At 41.5% G+C, this 20,437-nt stretch overlaps 1 protein-coding gene across 1 annotated transcript in view; it reads right to left on the bottom strand.

Annotated features, from left to right (window-relative positions):
• Positions 1 to 20,437, bottom strand: part of LOC119247803 (anoctamin-2) — a 236,822-nt gene that overhangs the window by 136,846 nt on the left and 79,539 nt on the right. The window contains exon 10 of the mRNA XM_054696498.1: positions 1,064 to 1,198. Coding sequence (XP_054552473.1) covers positions 1,064 to 1,198 — 135 coding nt within the window. The remainder of the gene's footprint in view (positions 1 to 1,063; positions 1,199 to 20,437) is intronic.

The following is a 20,437-nucleotide window of genomic DNA, read 5'->3' as shown; positions in this document are numbered from 1 at the left end:
GGTTCCTACCCACCCTTTCCTCAGATAAGCACAGCTCTTGCTCCTTTCTTCAGGATGCCCATTACTTCCCCCATTACTATCCCCAACTTTAGTGGACACCCATCAGTTGCCCAGTGTTCTCATCCAGCTATCAAGCTAATTCAAGTTGCATTTTCCATCATTTGCAACCAAAATAGCATTCAATTACATAAAGCGTGCTTCAGTATGCAAGGACAGCTCTGCAACAGCAAGAGATTTAAATTCTAAATATTGGCTAAGTGTTTCTTTAGTCCCTTGTACTCTATTTCCACAGATGCTGATTCATTCAACAATTATCTCTTAACACTTGGCCACATGTCAGGCACTGTCTCCAGCCTTTACCCCACCACAGAGGTAGATGCTATTATCACCCTTTCACAGCCAAGGACTCTAAGACTCAGGGAGAGAACAATGCAGTCACATAACTAATATGGAATACTGTCAGTCCTAAAGGCTACTATTTTCAAGTGTTTATTTTCTTTTAGGCGCTCTCTTTTCCCAGAAGAACGAGCTCTCCAAAAGCTTAGTCAAGGGACCCGTCACCTCTTATAATTTGGCTTCCTGAACCACAGGCTGAGCTTTCCTCAGCCCCAGAGCTGCCTGTTCCTTCAGAGAGCCCACAGCATTTTATCCCAACACTGCCTGGCCCTGTAGACACAGCCACGACCCAACATCACCCCTCACTTCCAATCTTGGTCTTATGGGAAAGCAGGGGGGAACGTCATGATGTTGAGAAGAAAAGCATTTCTCTACCATGATTTTTTTTTTATTAGTTTTCTCCCAACCGGTCACTTCAGACCCTGGTCCTGGAGAAGCACCTGCCCAGGAGGGGAAACGAACCATGCCCAGCATGACTCTGGTGCCATTCCTAGAACCTGTAACTCCCAGAGCTGTCTCTGGAGGGTGTTATGTGTGTGGTAAGGGAAGGGGGAGAACAGAGGCTGAAGACTTTAGAAGGAGGCACGTGAAATGTACTTGCAACCAGGACGGCCCTCGAGACTGCTAATATACGGGAACTGAGTCTTTTTCCTTCCAGCCAGCTTACCTGGGGATATCTTCCTCGATCGTTGCACACCCATAGAGAAACACAATCACCCCAATTACAGAAGATGGGATGAGGAAATATGTATATAATCCCAGCCAGGCAAAATACAGTCCAATTTTTTCTCCAAAATACTTTCTGGAAAAGAAAGAAAATAAAATGTGTTAAGAGCATCATATAATTTCCTTATTCCTATTTGTTCTAACCCTAACAATGGGTCAGTATAAATGAAAATGGATGGAGGTTCATGGGGTAGCAGGGACCTTAGCACAAAGAACCAACACTTGTTCTTTTCTGAAATGAGTGACATTCTATTGGAATCATATAAACACACCTGTCCTGGCCGTTCATGTGAAACCAAGAGGAAGAATTCAGCTCTTAACACCAAACGAAAAATATGCAATAAATTTGACATATTTATCAGACCAACATGAATCACATCATCACCTCACAAATACCACAGTAACCAATCAACAATAAATACAACTTTTTGTAACTAGTTCATTTAAACAAAACACACAAATTATTTGGGAGGCATATATATCAGCATACACACCAATATAGACACACTCCTAGGACAATGACTAGAAGAAACTCAATAAAATATTAGTAATGCTTTCTTAAGTTAGTGGTATCAATGGGTATTTTAGTTTATTTTCTAATTTTTAAACTCTCCCTGGTTAATGAACTACTTTTCTTTAAAAAACTATTTGAAAAAAAAAAAAGGTTATCTTTTTGATGCCCAGCTCATAAAGCTCTAAGTTGTCGCACTGAGCTTCTGAAAGGGATTTTCCTTTGATAAATACTGATTATGGATGCTTGATGAGAATAACACACACTACTGAGGAGTGGTATTTTTTATTTCTTGAGATCTTCTGACATAAAGCACAGGAGGCAAATAGGCCCATTTTTTGATGAAAGGACTGAAGTCCTAGGAGATCAGTGAACAGAATTTATTTACTCATGACCAGGAGTTCTACCTCCTCCCCAACTCCAGGATACAGACAATGCTAGAAAATGCAGCTTATACTCTAACAAGACAAACTGAGTAATCTATGAAATCAAGGCTTTTCCTGAAACCATCAGACAGCAGAAACCAGGTTAACTGAATATTAAAAAGAAAGAGGAGTTTGCACTCATCCCTAAGATCCTAGCAAGGACCACCACCTGACACTCCTGGGAGGATAATGGGCAAGGAAAGACAGCTCCCTTAGTTGCACACAAGCACAAAAGCCCACCCATCTTTCAGGACCATCTCTTATTCAAATCAAAAGTCTCAACCAATTGGGAGAAGGGACTCACCCTAGGACCCAAGCAAAACTACACTGTTTCTGAGCCCAGACAGGACACGCTACAATAGCATTTGCTTCTGGTGGGGGAAAAGGAAATAGTTTGGGGCTTAGGATTCTAAAAACTTACAAATCAGAAGTTTGTTGCCACTGCAGAAGAGTAGATCACTCTCTTCCCCAAAGAATCCCCACAGATAAAAGACAGATAAAAGCTAAAACAACACCCTTCACTGACTGAGGGAACTGGAAGAGGCTAAGAATGCTGAGAAAGTCCTGCTTTGAGGCTCAGCATGAGTCTAAAGCTGAATATGGACCAGAAAACCAAACCTCTAATCCCCCTAAATCCCCTCACCCATATTTCAAGGCCAGCACAGAGGATCAGCAGTCTCCTGCCAGGGAAGGGGCAGAAGAGTTCCCTCTGTGGCAAAGTAAGCTGAGAGTGGAAAGTGAGCAAGGGACAATTCTGCAGTACTCTGTGGTTTCCATGAAGCACAAGGCAGTAGCATCCCACTGCTGAAGAAATCTGGAATCTCCACAGATACACTGAGAGTGAATCAACTACAAAATCCAAGCTCAGCTCAACCTGATGAGACTCTGCTTCCCTCACTATCTGTCCACTTCCAGGTGTAATTACCATTTAACTCAATACACAAAGTCTCGAATTCAATAAAAATCTTGAAAGACATTAAAAATAACCCACTGTCAAGAAGATGGGAAATCAACAAAACCAAAGTTGATCTAGTGTCAAAGTTCTCTGACAAGGACCTCAAAATAATTATAATGAATATATCAAGGAGGAATCTAATGTAAAAACAAGTCAACACAATGCATGAGAAGATTGGGAATTTCCACAGGGAGACAGAAACACAAAAATGTAAGTGGAAATGCTAGAAACAAAGACAACAAATGATATCAGATATGAAAAATGTCCTTGTTAGGATGCCTTAGCAGAAGACTGAACACAGCTGAGGAAAGACTCAATAAACTTGAATATAAGTCAATAAATATTATCCAAGCTAATACACAAAGAGAGAAAAATAATGAAGAGGAAAAAAAATCTAGCAATCAAGAGCTGTAGGACAACATCCAAGAGTCTATCATACATGTAATTAAAGTCCCAGAAGAATTAATAGAAACAGAATAGAAAAAATATTTGAATAGATTATGACTAAGAATTTTCCAAAATTAATGAAAACAACCAAAGACAGATCCAAGAACTCCAGAGAATGCCAAAGAGAATAAATACAAAAATAAAATCCCACATATGTAGGTGTATCATACTCCAACCACTGAAAACCATAATAAACTTCTGAAAATCTTTAAGCCATCTTAGGAAAATAACAAGTAGTAGGGGATGGAAGGGGAGGATGAGAAAAGGAAGAACAAAAGTAGGATTTACAGTCAATTTCTTGGTAGAAACTATGCAGACCAGAAGATAATAGAATGACAGCCTTGACGTATGGAAAGGGGAAAAAAATCAACCCAGAATAATACATGCAAAGAAACTTGTATACTTTAAAAGTTAAGTCCAAAAAAGACTATTTCAGCAAGCAAAAATTAAGAGAATTCATTGCCAGCAAATCTGCACTGTAAGAAATATTAAGGAAGTGCTTTAGGCGAAAGAAGCATGATCCCAGTTAAAAGTCTGAATCTACACAAAGAAGTAGAGAGTACCAGAAATGGTGAAAATGATGGCAAATAGAAAGATGCTTTTCTTATTTTTAATTTCTTTAAAAGATGAAAGCATGCCTTCTTAATGACGACAATATCTTTCCCAAATATGATAAAATGTGTTCTTTAAAAGCCAAAGACTATTAAGTTATTAAGTGATTTTTAGTCTCCAATGGGTCACAAAACAGAAACAGATATATAGTATATCTGTGATATTAAAATTTTGTGGGAGAAGAAAAGGGGAAATGTCTACAAAGACGCCTTAGAGAAACAATAATGGAGAAAAGGTAGATAAACATTAGTCTGAGCAAAAATTGTAACACTGTTAGTGTGGAAGTAACATGTGGAAGTAAAATGCATGACCATAATGCACAAAAAACAAGAGGGGAGAAATTGAAGTACATTCCTATAAGATTCTTACCCTATCTGTGAAGTGATACAATATTATTTGAAAGTAGAATATGGAAAGTTAAAAGTATGTTTTGTAAACCCTAGAGAAATCACTAAATTTATAAATGGGTATAACTAATAGGCCAATATTGAATATAAAATGAAATCATAAGATACACTCACTTCAAAAGAAGGTATGAAAAGAGAAAAAATGACAGAACAAATGAAAACAAAGAATGAGCTGATAGAGCTCAAGTAGAAGTATATTAATGATTACATTAAATATAAATGTACCAGAGATCCTTCCACTTTAAATAAAGGTGTGTTTAGATATATAGATGATAGAGTTATATAAGATAAAAGTAAAGGAATATATACTTTGTAAATGTATATCAAAAGAAAGCAGGAACAGAAAAAAGCATACATCAGAACAAAGAACCTTCTATATAAGGGCCAAAAAAGATCATCAAATAAGGATAAAGTGGGCAATTCATTAAGGAGATCTAATAATCCTAAATGTACACACAAAATGCATACACCAAAATTCATATAATGAAAACCGATAGGATTGAAAGGACAAATAAATGAATTCTTCAGTATGAACTGGAGAGTTCAATACTTCTATCTCAATAATTGAGAGTACAAGTAGATATAAAATCAGTAAGGGTATAAAAAGGCACTATATACCTACTTAAACTTAACCATCATTTATAGAACATTCCATTAGGAAACACATTATTTTCAATAAACATTCATCAAGATAGATCATATTCTGAGCCATAAAGCAAGTTTAACAAGTTTAAAAGAATAGAAATAAAAGAAGTTTTGTGCCCTGACCACAACTAAATTAAGCCAGAAATCAACAACAGAAAAGTATCTGGGAAAAAATCCTAAATACTCAGAAATTAAACAATATTCTTCTAAATAACCCATGGGTCAAAAAAAAGATCATAAAGGAAGTTAGAAAATATTTTCAACTGAGTGAAAATGATCATACAACATATCAAAATTTGTGGGATGCCATTTAAGAAAAACAGAAAGTTATACCACTAAATATTTTTACTATGAAAGGAAAGTTTTAAATTAATAACCTAAGCTTGTACTTTAACCAGAAAAAGAACAAATTCAATCCAAAGCAAGCAAAAGGAAAGAAATAATAAAGGGGGCAGCAGACATGAATGAAATTAAAAACAGAAAAACAATCAAGTCAATGAAACCAAAGCCAACTGTTTGAAAGGATCAATAAAATTGATAAATATTTAGTCAGACTGATCAAGAAAATAAAAGATAAAACACAAATTATCAATAATAGGAGTGAAAGAAGAACATTGCTACAGGCCTTACTTTTCACTGTCATGTGATAATGTTAATTGTCTTTTCATCTTATCTTCTCTACAAATCATCTGGAAGAAGAGTCAGAAGGGAGAAGGCAGGAGAGCAACCAGATGTAATAAGCACAAATTGCCCTTGTGCTTTCATCTTGCTTGTCTTACTTAACCTCATTTTTAATCCTCCTAAGTCTTTTCCACATGAGAAAACTGAAGCTCCCTGTATGGCAGGGAGCTGTGTGGCAGGGCTAGGGCACCCAGAGCAAGCACTGGTCTCTTGTCATTTGACCCTCCAGGTCTAGTGCTCTTGGCAGAATAACAGCAGTGATAGTAACTGATGTTTATTAATGGTGAATTATGTGCCAAGTTCTGTTCTAAAAAGATTACAAATTTCTTCTTCCAACTCTATGAGGTGTTATGCTAGTATCCTGAAATTATAGTTAAGGAAACTGAAGTACAAAAAGATGAATCCAAGGTCATACAGCTTAAAAGAAACAGACACAAAATGTAAATCCAATTAGTCCAATTTGAGTCACGCTTTTAATCTCTACATTACACTAATTCCTTAGAGGGAAAGAAAAATGGTTGGACAGAGGACAGACTCAGGGACAATTGGCCACGTGGGGGGACGTCGCATAGTTACCCCCCACCCCCCAGCCTGTCATGTTCTCATGCTTTTCTCACCTCTGTAGCCACACCAGCACAGCATCCGCAAGGGGCGTTCAGCCTTTTGGACATATGACTTCCCCAACCACTGCCCTTAACCCATACAGTCTATAGATCTTTTCTCCCATTGCCTCCGGGCTTATGCTTAAGTAAGTGTCAGGAGCCAATGTGATAAATTAAACCTCCTTGGGGTACTTTGTCACTTATTCTAGGTAAACATTTGTATTCCAACAGATTTTGAAGATACAACACCTTCATCTCTTAAAGAAAGGGACAGATTATTTTGAGGGGATTTTCTAGCTGCCCCACCTAAGCAGTAGCTACTCTGCTTATTCACAAAAACACTCATGTTGCACAGAGCCTAGATACTAGACAAGGGAGACAGGGAGGTCAGAGTGCATTAAGGTAAGAACAGAGGGAAGAGAGAAGGAGAAAGACTCTATTATGTCATTTTAGGGAAATGGTAGAGCAGGGGTGCAAATTCAGATGCCCTCAGGAGCCGGACAGGAAATGTAAGTGATTGAAGCAGGCCAAGCATGACTAACGAGAGCATTACCAGTAGGAAACCAGAGAGCTTGGGTCCTCTGTGGGGAGCAGTAACCACTCAGTTCCAGAAGTCCAGGGTGACATGTGGAAAAATAAGACCAGCATTGCCAGACTCTATGATTTTCCAAGAAAAGTTGGAAAACTGTATTTCTCCTAATTTTTAAATGTTAGCAATTAATTCAACTGGAAAAAATGTGCAAGGCAAATAAAAGACACCTGAGGTCAGGACAATGTCTGTGGAATATTTTCTGTGGTCCAGCAGAGATCATGGAACACAGGGTCTGGAGTCGGGGGAGCTGGGCAGGAATCTAGCCTCTGCTATTTCCTAGCTTGGGAAAGTCTCTCAACTTCTCCAAGCTTCATTTTTCCCATGTGAAGATATGTTAATGTGAAAATTAAATGAGCAAGGCATATCAGGTCACAGTAAGCAAACAATAAGTGTTAACCATTATTGAAATTAGTCTGAAAATCCATGGGATCTGCTACATTAACATAAAAAATTTCTGGCCATCAATAAACAGCACTAAGTGAGTAAAAAGACAGATCACAGAACTGTTTGTGTGCATACACTCCATAATGGTTTTACTTGTATCCCCATAAAACATAAAGAACTTCTATAGATCAATAAGAATTACGCAGACAATGCAATAGAAAAATGAGCAAAAACTTGTCCCATGTCCCTGTGAAAGGGCACTTCATTAAAAAACACACACAAGGGAACAATAATCACATGAAAAAGTGCTCAACTTCCCTAATCCTCAGGAAAATGCAAACAAAATCACAGTGCAATACCTCCACATATTCAGAAGAACAGCAAAAAGGGAAAATACCTAATGTTGAAATTTCTCCACATTTGGAAAATGTGGAGAAACCAGAATGCTCACAGGGTGCTGGTGAGAAGTATACAGGTAGAGCATTGTGGAATAACTCTCTGAGCATGGACATCTCCTATGATCCAGCAACTCTGCTCCTATGTATATGCCCATAGAAACAGGAAAATGTATACATACAGGTATGTTCATAGCAGCTCTATTTATAACAGCCAAAACCTGGAAACTACCCAAATGCCTATAAGCAATAGAATGACTAATATATTGTGATATATTTGTCTGGTGGAATATTATGCAGCAGTGAACAAGGACAAATGAGAAGAGCAAACAACAATGTGCACACATCTCACAAATGAAAGACACTGAAGAATATATACTGGCTTCTTTTACTTATATAAAGTTCAAAAACAAAACAGCTATGCTATCAGTCCAGGTAGTAGTTAACCTTAGGACAGTAATGACTAGAAGAACAGGTTGGGGCAGGGGGACTTCTGCACCACTTAACGATGCTTCAGTCATTGACAGATCGCATAACAGACAGCGGTCGCAACAGACTCCGTATATAGCCCAGGTGTGGAGTAGGCAGGCTCTACAGACACATCTGGGTAAGTGCACTGTAAGATGTACACAATGAAAAAAAAATCACCCAACGACACGCAACTGTGATGTCTTTCCTTGATCTGCATACTCGTTTTGAGAACACACTGGTGTATTCAGTTTTCGAAAAATCAGTTACTATTATATATATGCCTTTCCATACATAAATTCCATATTCCATATACATATATACATAAACACTTTGATTTGATTTTTTTTAAAGATTTATTTATTTATACAAGCACTGGGTATAGTCAGAAGTGCGGGAGGGTGAGAGAATTCACCAGAGCCAGAGCAGGAAACAGAACAGGCAGACTGACGAAATGCACTGCTGAGGGGAGCAGCGGGCACGGCAGGAGAGGTCTGCGCACCATGTGGGACCCTCGCCGGTGGCCGGGGATCGAGCCGGTGCTGCAGAGGCTGCGGGCAGTTTCACAGCCGAGCACTCAACTGCTGTGCCACCGGGAAGGCCCTAAAGTCTTTGATTTAAAGGGAGTTTAAAAAGCACCCCAAGTCCTTTAATGTGCAGGTCAACAGATTCCCTGAGGTTATACCCTCCATCACTTCTCTTCAAGTCAGACAGCATTTAATCCATGTCAGGCACACATATCACTCAGGCTCAGTTGTCACTACGCCTGAAAGGGGGGTTTTCACCTGAGTGAAGCACAGAAGGCCAGGCTAACAAAAAAAACAAAAATGGAGTGCATACACTCCATAATGGTTTTACTTGTATCCCCATAAAACATAAAGAACTTCTATAGATCAATAAGAATCAATACGAACAAAGCAGCCAGGCCTGAAATGCAAGGTCAACCTTCAGCAGGGCAGCCCAAGGCAGTGATGGAGACTGAAAGAGGCCTGTGCCCTTCCCGGGGCGGGTGAGCAGAAGGAGAAGAGGAGATGATTATCTGGGAGCAGGCGTGTCAGCAGGGTGTGTTCCAGGGGAGCGGGCCCTGTCAGCCGGAGGGGGCAACTTCTGCTCTCAACTCCTGCCAAGCCCACATCAGCCTGACAGGACAGCGGGCATAGCACTTCCCCTCCTGCCCTTACAAAAGGCTGTCAGACTTTCCTGGCCCCTCAGGAGTCAGATTAAAGGCAAACCCACTCAGGTGCCCTTAGCAGCATTATGGGCAGGTGCAGGGATGCCAGACAGAAAGTTCTGAGCCTTTAATTAAGTTCACAATGGTTGGTTCTCTGGAAGACAGCCTGGAAATTGCCAGCTACAGAAGCAGTCAGGCAAGCCAGCAAAGGCCTGGCCATGGTGAAACCATGAGGTAGGCCAGCCAACATGGCCTTTGTCTTCTAAATCACCAATGCCCTCCAAGGTAGAGAATGTGAGTGGACTGTGGTTGATACAGAGTCAGCACTGGCAAGGAATGGGAGAGACAGGGCACCGACTCAGCAAATGCGGAGCCCTGAATTACGTGCTTTAAGCATAGGCACCCATCTAATGCTCCCCAAGCCCTACAAGGTGAGTTAAGAATTAGTGTTAAGGACCTCTCTGGTGGCACAGGGGGTTAAGCGTCAGCAGTGTGAAGCAATCCACAGCCTCTGCAGCTCGAGTTCTATCCCCGGCCAGGGAACTACCCACATGGCACAGCAGACCTTGCCTGACTCGCCCACTGCTTCCCTCAGCAATATATTTCAGTTGGTCTGCCTGTTCTGTTTCCTACTCTGTCTCTGGTGAATCCTTTCACCTCCCACACCTCTGGCCTGTACCCCAGTTCTTGATGCATAAATAAATAAATCTTTTTTTAAAAAATAATGTTAGAATTAACACTGCAAAACAGTTAAAAGTGACTCAGTCTTTTCAGGTTTTTAAAAATAATTTGTTTGGGATAAATATTCAGTCAATGCAAGGCTGAAATTCCTGGTCAAATTGGTCTGTCCCAGCTCCAAGTGTCTGCTGCCATGCGGTGTCCAGATGAGGAGGAAGTGTGTGCATCTTAACCAAAGGGGCAGAGAGAGAGCTTCTGACCCAGAGGCTTTCCCCCGGGGATTCCCTGGTCTAGCTTAAGCCCCATGCTGGCCTCCACTGAGCAGTGGCCCCAAGATTGTGGGAGGGATCATCCACTAGTCCTACTGGGGCTCCAGTGAACACCTAAGTCATGTGCTGCCTCTTCCTTGGCCCCAACAGCCCCAGGTCCACTGTTCTTGAAATTCTCTGGAGCCTCTGGACACCATATGTGAGCTGTGAGCTGTGGGTTGTAGGGCACAGCGGCTCCAAGCCACATACCTAGACATCTCCCTCAGCCATTCCTGATCTCTCCATTCCTGAAACCCATGGTGTTAGTGGTGTTAGTGGTGCTAACACCATACAGCAGGCAAGGTTTTGCTAAAGGACTTTTCATTTTCTAAGGCTGCATCTCAGGTGTAAATTGCAAACCCTGGCATTCGGATTCACCCCAAAATATCTAAGTGTTCTATTCCCCATTCCTACCCCAGAGCCACCTAACCCCAAGGTAGAGAGGAGCCAGAAGAATCACCTGTCAATTCCTACCCCTCTCTGCCCTTCTAGTCCTCTCTTTAAAACAACCTTTCCTCACTGGAGAAGTTTATCTTCCCTTCTTGGTTAATAAGACTTTCCCCCGTGTCCCATCCCTCCATCCCAAACTCCTCACCCCATTCCTAGGGAGGATTTGCCATTCCCTCCCCTTCTCTGTTGACAGAAGGAGGGAGCAAGGAAAAGCAAAAGGACTGTTGGTTAGAAACCCAAGAAGAGCATCAACATTAGAAGGGATTCAACACTCCAGGTGCAGATATACTTTCTGTTCATTTTTTTTTTAATTTTTTTAAAGATTTATTTATTTATTTATATAAGCACTAGGTACAGTCAGAAGCGCAGGAGGGCAAGAGAATTCACCAGAGCCAGAGCGGGGAACAGAACAGGCAGACTGACAAAGTACACTGCTGAGGGGAGCAGCATTGTACATGCTGCTGGAGGGGCATGCTGAGGGAGGGGCATGACAGAAGAGGTCTGTCGCGCCATGTGGGACCCTTGCCCGGTTGCCCGGCAGCCGGGGATCGAACCGGTGCTACAGAGGCTGCGGGCAGCTTCGCAGCCCAGCTCTCAACTGCTGCGCCACCAGGGGAGGCCCTATGTTCATTTAAGAGTGGAACTTATCAGTTTCTTTTCTCAGGACCTGAAGCCCACAGTCCTTTTCTCCAGCGACTATAGACATGGCTGTAGGAAATGACCCAGGCCTCTCCCCAATCCCGCCTCCCAGCTTGGGCCTCCTGATCATCAGAAGACAGTCCAGGGCCTGAGCCCATGTCTGGTAGTGGATTCCACTGGCTGGAGAGTAGCAGCTGGATTGTCATCCCTCTGCCAAAGCTGAAAGCAGCCACCAGGTGCCTGTCCCTCTGCTGGGCACAGGCCAGCATCACAGTAGCTGGCTCCTGTAGTCTACATTGGGAGGGGGGAGGTTCTGAGTTCTTAGTCCTCCCCTGGAGGGCTAGAGAAGGCTCCTTCTGCATAGTTCATTTTTTTAATATTGGCATATCCAGAAAGTAATAAAATGTAAGAAATGGCTGGGCTCAGGACACAGGGCTATGAAATTCAAGTTCTGCTCAAGTCCTAACAACAGGACACAGATGCCAGCTAATGGGAGGGGAGCTGGTGGGATGGAGGGCATGGGGCTAGAATTACTATTTAGATTCAGAACCCTAAGTCCATGACATTCTCCTACACCACTTCTATCAAGTGTCTCCCTCTTTCCTATCAAATCTCAAAGCAGTTTAAACTGTTTCCAGATAAAAACCAGTTGTATGAGGAAGGGAAGCTGACAGGCCAGGGTGATGGGACACAGGGCCAGATGCAGCAGCCTGAAGTGGCTAGCCTGATGCCCTGAGAGTGCAGATGTGTCCAGAGGTGCAAGCGGGAACAAAGATCTGGAGGGTCAGGACCAGATGAGTGAGACACCAAGCCCAGGGTCAGCTAGAGCAGGCCGTGCAAGCGACACGTAGATGGGCACATTAGATAGATACTTCCTCAGAGTGAGGAAATAAGTTAAAGCAAGAAAAGCAAGGCAGGGCTAAAACAAGCTCCAGGACCAGAGTGTTGGCAGGGTATTGTTTGGAACCCAGAAGAAATACTACAGGCAAGTTTGATACTAGGTCTTCCCACCCCTATGTATATTCCCTTCAGTGGGCGGGTGGAGCTCAGCTCACAGCCAAGCCTCCCCAGCCAGAAGGAGAGGCTATCGCAAATGAAATAAAATAATTCAATTTCTGAGTGCCCACTTGGATGCAGGAACTCCGCGGAATGCTTTGCATCAGCATCTCTTACGATCCTCACAGGAATCCTGTGAGAGGACGCAAGTCTTGGCAAGCAGATGGCAAGAGGCATCCTTTAGTGGATGAAAAGGTTCTTTCCTCTGGGAACACACAGCCCTGCAGCAAGTCTTGGAGAGAAGCCACCATCTAGATTTCAGCCCCCACTTACCCCCTCAGCTGGGGATCTACAGGCAAGGCACAAAATTAACAAGTTCTAGAATCAGGCATTATACCTCCATTGATAGAGAACTGAATGGAAATTTACAAATTTGTAGATTTACAATTTTAACATTGTTGAATACTTTGATGAATTTTTTTGCTTCAATTATAAAAGGGATGGTTTTCTTGATTTCCTCTTCTTCACTGTGATTGTTTGCATATATAGGAAGGCTGCTGATTTTTTGTGTTGATTTTGTATCCTTCTACTTTACTAAACTGGTTTATTATTTTGATTAGTTTTTCTGTGGAGTTTTTAAGGTTCTCTATGTATATTATCATAGCGTCTGCAAATAGTGATAGTTTTACTTCTTCTTTCCCTATTTGGATTCCTTGTATGTCTTTCTCTTATCTTATTGCTCTGGTTAGGACTATGATATAATATATATAACATATAATAAAATTATATATATAATGTGTCTGGCACAGACTTCATAGCACCCTCTCTTCTGTGCACGAGGACAGCACAGCTCAGAGAATTTAAGTAGTGTGTGCAAGGCAACCCCACTGATAAGAGAAGAATCAGGATGGAACTCAGGGCTGCCTGGTCAAGCCCAGGCTTTACACAAAACATGGATCTCTTAGGTAACAGGGGCGATGACAATATGCAGTCTCCCAGTGTACAAGGTATTATTTATTTTCTATTTTAATAAAAGAAAAATCCAAAAGGAACCCTAAGGATCATCTAAAACAAAACTCTCCACTCAACACTGTACAATAGCCTATAATCCCCTGAAGCACATTCACATCAGAAAAGTCAGCAATGGCATCTGTTCCAATTTCTATATTTAAAAAAGCAATAAATGAAATCATTATTTAGACATTTTCTGCTTATTAGTGAAGAGCCTAAGAGCTTCCAAGTACATATCAGATGGTGATGTGAGGCACGCACATGCCTAGTTTTCCAATTATTTATCACCTAGCAGTTTTGTCCATTTGACATTGTTTCCATTTCTTTTTTTGTTGTTGTTGTTAAAGATTTATTTATTTAGGGCCTCCCTGGTGGCGCAGTGGTTGAGCGCTGGGTTGCGAGGCTGCCCATAGCCTCTGCAACGCCAGTTTGATCCCCAGCCACCAGCAAGGGTCCCATAAAAAAAAAGATGTATTTATTTATACAAGAACTGGGGTACAGGCCAGATGTGCAGGAGGGTGAGAGGATTCACCAGAGACAGAGTGGGGAACAGAACAGGCAGGCTGACTGAAATACACTACTGGGGGGGGCGGGCAGCGGGCGAGACAGGAGAGGTCTGCTGCACCATGTGGGATTCTCGCCGGCCGGCCGGGATCGAACCCTCACTGCAGAGGCTGCGGACAGCTTCACAGTGCGGTGCTCAACCGCCTGTGCCACCAGGGAGGCCCTCCATTTCTTTCTTAAATATTGTTTACTTTTTACTTACAACCAATTTTCAAATAAAGATGGAAATGTAAGACAGACCAATGGTGAAATATAAGATGTTAGTGCAGAGCATAAAAAATGGCAAGAAAGATTTCAATAAAATTTCCTCTAGATTATACACAGATCCATAACTGCATGGAACTGATCAAAATTATGACATGGCACGTAAAGATAGTCTCAAACAAAACCAGTGTTAAAGGGGGGAGCTATATTATCCAACAATGTTCAACTGACTTTTCATTTATTTGGAAGTTAAAAACTGTCCCCAAGGTGTATATCTCACCTTTAAAAAACACCTTGTTTGTTCTGTTGCTGAAAAATGCACCCCTTTTTGATGACTTCCCTTTATCCAAATTTGCTCCCCTCTCCTCCAGCAAGAAAAGGGAGAAAAAGAACATTTATTGAGCTCCTACACTGCTCTTTACGTATGTAGATATACCTCAACCCTTACTTTATGAGTTAGAAGTTGCTCTCTTTATTTTCAGTTAAGGAAAACAGGCTTCAGAAAAGATCAATGCCCAGTCTCCACACCCAGCTAGCCACACATCCGAATCCCCAACCAAAGCCTCTCTATCTGGATCCCTTCCTCTGCCCTACTACTTGGCCAACTCCAAACCCTTTCCACTGCTAACTACACCTCCCTCCTCTACCATCAGAATATCATTTATGGTTAAAAGAATAAAAATAATTGTGTATCACACACACGAAAATAAATCCTATAAAACAGGCGCAATATCCATTGTCTCATCTTGACCCAGGAGATCACCATGTGCCCATATGAGTCATCTTAACAGTTATGGAAGACTATAGATGGAAAAATTTCCAAACTGTCTTTCCAACTATTAAGATGCATTATCCTGAGCATCGTAAATCTTTTCTTTAGGATTTTTTCAAATAGTTTGCTCCCCTTACTCTCTCCACAATGGCCCTCCTTTGCCCCATCCTGCCTAAGATTCCTTCTCCCTTCCCAGCACCTACTGCAGATTTTGGTATGGTGAGCAGTAAGTGACAGTAATAAAATGAGGAGTGAGTGAGAGGCTCAACATTTTGATGTAAAAGCAGCTTTAATAGCTGTCAAAAGTAACACCAAGTCCCAGCCTCACAAATTCTAATGGAGACTAAAGACCCCTAGGCATGCCGAGGCCATAGGGGAATCAATGGAAAATCCTCCTCCAAGCCCAGCCCATCCCTCCACTCCAACCAGCCCTTCCCAGATGCCCCCCACTGGCAATGAGCACTGTTGGCAGACACATGTCTTCAGACCTCACTGTTAGACTCCAGCACTTACCCCCTCTGCATAGTATTTCTGCTTTATTGTGATGATCAACAATACTAAAAATCTGCACAGAACTTTCTAGTTTATAATTTACCTTTAGATACCCTATTGCATGCAATCCTCCCAAACACTCTGCAAAAGAGAGTGAAGGTCATGGGTGTCAAATAACCATCCCCAGGCCAATGAGCTACAACAGAGGGTGCTGGGACTGATGGCACACCTCCTGTCTCCACTGCCTGAGCACTTTCAGCTCTGTCAGTTAACCCATATCTTCTCTTCCTACAAGTACCTCCAGGGCTCATACAATTTTTTTAAATATTTATTTATTTATGCATACAAGAGCTGGGGTACAGGCCAGAGGCGTGGGGCAGTGGGGTGAGAGTATTCACCAAAGAGAGAGTGGAGAAAAGAGTAGGCAGACTGACTGAAATACACCGCTGAGGGGAGCAGCGGGCAAGTCAGTAGAGGTCTGCTGTGCCATGTGGGTTGCTCCCTGGCTGGCCAGGAATCGAACTCACGCTGCAGTGGCTGCGGATTGCTTCATAGGTTGTGTCTTATCCCTTGCACCACCAGGGAGGCCCCCAACGTTTCTTTTTTTTCTTTTTTTTTTTTTTTTTTGTATAAGAGCATTACATAAAGCTCTTTTTTTTTTTTTTTTAATTTTTGATAATTCCCTGTTGCATACCAGAGTAGACGAAGCTGTGAAGAGAGCACCTTCTGTGTGTTAAGCAATGGCAAGGAGAAGAAAGTAAGCTTCAGGTGACTCACACGGGAGCCACTTAAGAATAAAGGCATTTGAGGGGCGGCACTAGTCTCTGCGACCAGGCTCCTGTTTCCCAGAACGAATCTACCTGAGGGCAGCCCTTGCATCCATGAGCTTTCCCCCAGCATCAGTTCACTCAAGGACTAAAGGATGAGACACGTCTCTGATCTTAGATGCCATCTTGGTCCCAGTGCCTTCTTTTTGTGATATGGAGAATCTAACAGCAATTAGACTTAAGTCAAATGTCACATGCTTTCAGATCTTGGCATGACTCCTGAGGTGTGAGTGCAAACAACACCATAACCTAGAAAAACACACCAAAGTCTGAAGGGGGATCCTGGAGATGGCAGCTCTTAAGGAAAGGCCAGAATCCCTTATCCAAACCCCCTCAAAGTTCTTCCCCGACCCCGGACACATCACAGTAAATACAAGAAGAATAAATATCTCTTTAAAATATATACAAAAATGGGGCCTCCCCGGTGGTGCAGCGGTTAAGCGCTGGGTTGCAAAGCTTCCCGCAGCCTCTGCAGCGCGGTTCGATCCCCGGCTGCTCCCCGGGCACCACAGGAGGGTCCCGCATGGCGCGCAGACCTCTCCTGCCGCCCGCTGCTCCCCTCAGCAGTGTACTTCAGTCCTTCTGCCTGCTCTGCTCCCTGCTCTGGCTCTGGTGAATTCTCTCACCCTCCCGCGCTTCTGACAGTCAGAAGTGCTTGTATAAATAAATAAATAATAAATTTATTAAATAAATAATAATTTATTAAATATTAATTAATTAATTTTTAAAAAACTTTAAATATATATATATACAAAAAGGATTGAGGTGAAAGGAAGGAAATGAGCTGGAAAATAGGCAGACATGGAAACTGACATGTGCTAAGAGGAAATAGTAAAGGCGCTTACAGAAGCCAATCAGCTATAGTAGAAGCACCTTCATTAACCAAGAATCCTCAGCAATACCAATGACAAAAGGATGAATGGTCTCTAGAGGAGGTATGAGGTCACAGGTGGCCATCTCAGCCATGGCCTCATGAGGTTCTAGACATGTAAAGTTTCAATCGTTTTTCTTTCATTTCATTTTGAGGACACAAAGGACACAGGTCACAGGGACCACAGCAGAAAGAAGAGGGTAAGAGAAGAGAGAAGTCCTTGTGTGAGCTTGATCCTCTCAAGACCTGGCAAGTACAGCATGGGCTGAAGAGCTGAAGTGATGCATTGGGGCTTGTAAAAGTGGCTCCTAAGATATCCAAAAGCTCCTTCGCAATGACTCTTTCCTATTATTTCATGGCAATGCAGCATAAACATATGGATTTAATTGTATCTTCCAAGCCCCATCTTCCTCTCCTTATGCCAAAAAAAAAAAAAAAAGTACAGATTTCAAAAGGAAAAGAAAAAAAAAAATAAAAGAACAGCCAGGGACACAAATGCGTAGTATGGTTTTAAGCAAGTTTGGGACATGCTAGGAAAATAACTGGAGCTGGTCAACAAATCCAAAGACCATGACACCCAGCCCTGTCATTAACACTGACAGCCAAGAGAGTGACTGCAATTAGGTGGGAGCAGACACTTCCAGAGGCAGACACTGCCAGAGAGGACAGAAAGAAAAGGCCCCCAAATGTCTAACACTTGTATGGATAAGATGACGCATCCTTTCCCTATAGTTTTAAGACGAATGTGTAGGGGTGACTCCATTTCTGTCCTCAGACTTTATCAAAGGGCGGCGACCAGCTGCTTTCCATCTCCATTGGAAATAGAACAAGACACTTCCATTGGGATGGAGGGAACACAAGACATCAAAAGGAATGACCAGTTGAATTGCACTCTTATAATGAAGCATATTAATTGTGCACCTATAAATCAACAGATATTGACCAAGTGCCTACATTATTTAGAGTATCATTATGTGTCAGACACTAAGTTAGATGATTTTCAGATATTACTTTTAATCCAACAGCACTACAAGATGGGCATTATTAACCCTATTTTACTAAGCATGAAGACTTAGACACATTAAAGTCAAATGACCTTCCCAAGATCAAAACATCAAAAATGGTGGAAACAAGGATCAAACTCAAGTTTATTCAACTCCATTTTTTTTTCTTTATTTTCTTGAATTTCAGCAAAGTGCGGGATTATGTACCAGCACAACATAAAACTCCACACCAGTTTATATGTTGAATAAATGAATGAATGAACAAGTACAAATGATGGGTTCTACTTCTAATGTTCTTGTACAATATTTCATCAATTTAAATATTTACTTTTTCTTTAGTATTTACATGAAAGAAATGTAGATCTTATCATTGGCACTCTGATGACTTATGATCATCTCAAACCAAGACCAGTTCCAAAGTGAGGCTAGGGTGTAATGAACAATGTAGGACAGTGAATGTTAAGTTCCGTATAAGGCAAGGGTCCTAGTCCAGACAGAGCGGGGGATCCCCAAAACAGTGGGAACAATCTTGGACAAATGCTGAGAGAGGTCTGATGAGGATGGGGAATAGTCATTTGAGGTTTCTCCTTAAAAGAAGATTTCTTAAAGGTAAGAACCTCATCTGTTTTTTTTTTTTTTATCCCCAAGTTCCCAGATCTCTATTAGTCAAGAAATAATGGTGATTCTCTCCCTTCTGGAAATACAGAAAAGGAAAGGAAAGTCCAACTCACCTGATTTCTAGTGATTCCTATTCAGAGGCAGAGGGTTGTGTCAATGACCTCTGGAGAGCCTGCCTAGATCCAGGATTCTGTACCTGATACTGGATATAGATAGATCTAGATCCAGGATTCTCTATATGACATGGGATAAACACAGATCTAAATCCAGGATTCTGTATTTGATTGGTGGCTCATCTGACTATGATAAAAATTTACCATGTGTTATCAAATCATAAGCACATGCAAAATTGTGTTTACTTGGTTCTCTCACCAAGATGGAGGCTAGTGAGTTCCTTAGGCCACATAAGCAGGCATATGAGGGCTGAGAGCTCGTGGTGCAAGCCACTTGGTAATGCTGCAGCCAGCTGCCTGGTGGTGTTCCTGGAGCCAGGAGAGCCACTCCATTTTCCTCTCATTGCCACATTTTTATTTACTTCTGTACCATGCATGCACCCACACATAGAGTCTTTTAAAAGCAAAGAAATATCCCTTCTCTGTTCTCAATTTAAGCGATTTAAAAAAAAAAAATATTTTCTACAGGAAATACTCCATGGCTTTAGAGAACAAAAAAAATCATCACAAGCAGAGCCTTTAATATGAAATTTCTATAATCCTTATTCCTTCAAAATACGCTTCCACTTGATACAATAATCAAAAAGCAATTCCTGCATGCTAGAAACAATGGTGCAAATCTGATGAGGAACAAGATATTGACAGTGTCAAAGACTCTCCTCATAAATTATTTATCAAGAAGGAAAACCAGCAGCCTTGCAGTGGAGGAGACTGGCAGCACCACTGCACCCCAGAGGCCAAAGCTTAAAAAGGTTGGGAGGACAGGCTTCCCAGTGTGATGTACTGAAAAGGACACACCACTCATGAAGGATTTCTACTTAAAATGCAGAACTTAAATTCAGTCCTGAGAAAATACCAGACAATCCCAAATTGAAAGACTTTCAATGAAATGATCCTTTATTCTTCAAAAATGGCAATGTTGTAAGGCAGAGAAAGGATTCAAAATTCCAGAAGACTAAAAAAAAATACCAACTATACATCATACTACAGGACATTATTGGGGCAATTAAAATTTCAATATGGACTTAGAATCATGATATTGTAGCAGCCTTAAATTTCCTGATTTTCAAATGCAATATAAAAAAATCATGTTTTTAGAAAATGCTATACTAAAGTATTTAAAAATCAAAAGGCACAATATCTGCCACACTCTCTTAAATGGTTTAACAAATAAATAGATTCATATAGAGAGAGAAAAAAGGAACAAATGACAGAGCAAATGTGGCAAACTGGGAACAGCTGGTGAATTTGAGAGCTGACGACTGGGAGTTCTTTGTCATACTATTGAAATTTTTCTGGAGTTTAAAATTATTTCAAGATAGAAGAGTGAAAAACAAATACAGACAATTTCTCCTCATTTTACAGGAATCATTTAGCCCTTGCCCTGGCCCCTAAATAGCACTGTTTAATCCC

The sequence above is a fragment of the Talpa occidentalis genome, unplaced genomic scaffold (genome assembly GCF_014898055.3).
Source record: "Talpa occidentalis isolate TD23 unplaced genomic scaffold, MPIMG_talOcc4v2.1 talOcc4.16, whole genome shotgun sequence".
NCBI classification, from domain to species: Eukaryota; Metazoa; Chordata; class Mammalia; order Eulipotyphla; family Talpidae; genus Talpa; species Talpa occidentalis.
This window is presented reverse-complemented; position numbering and strand designations above follow the sequence as displayed.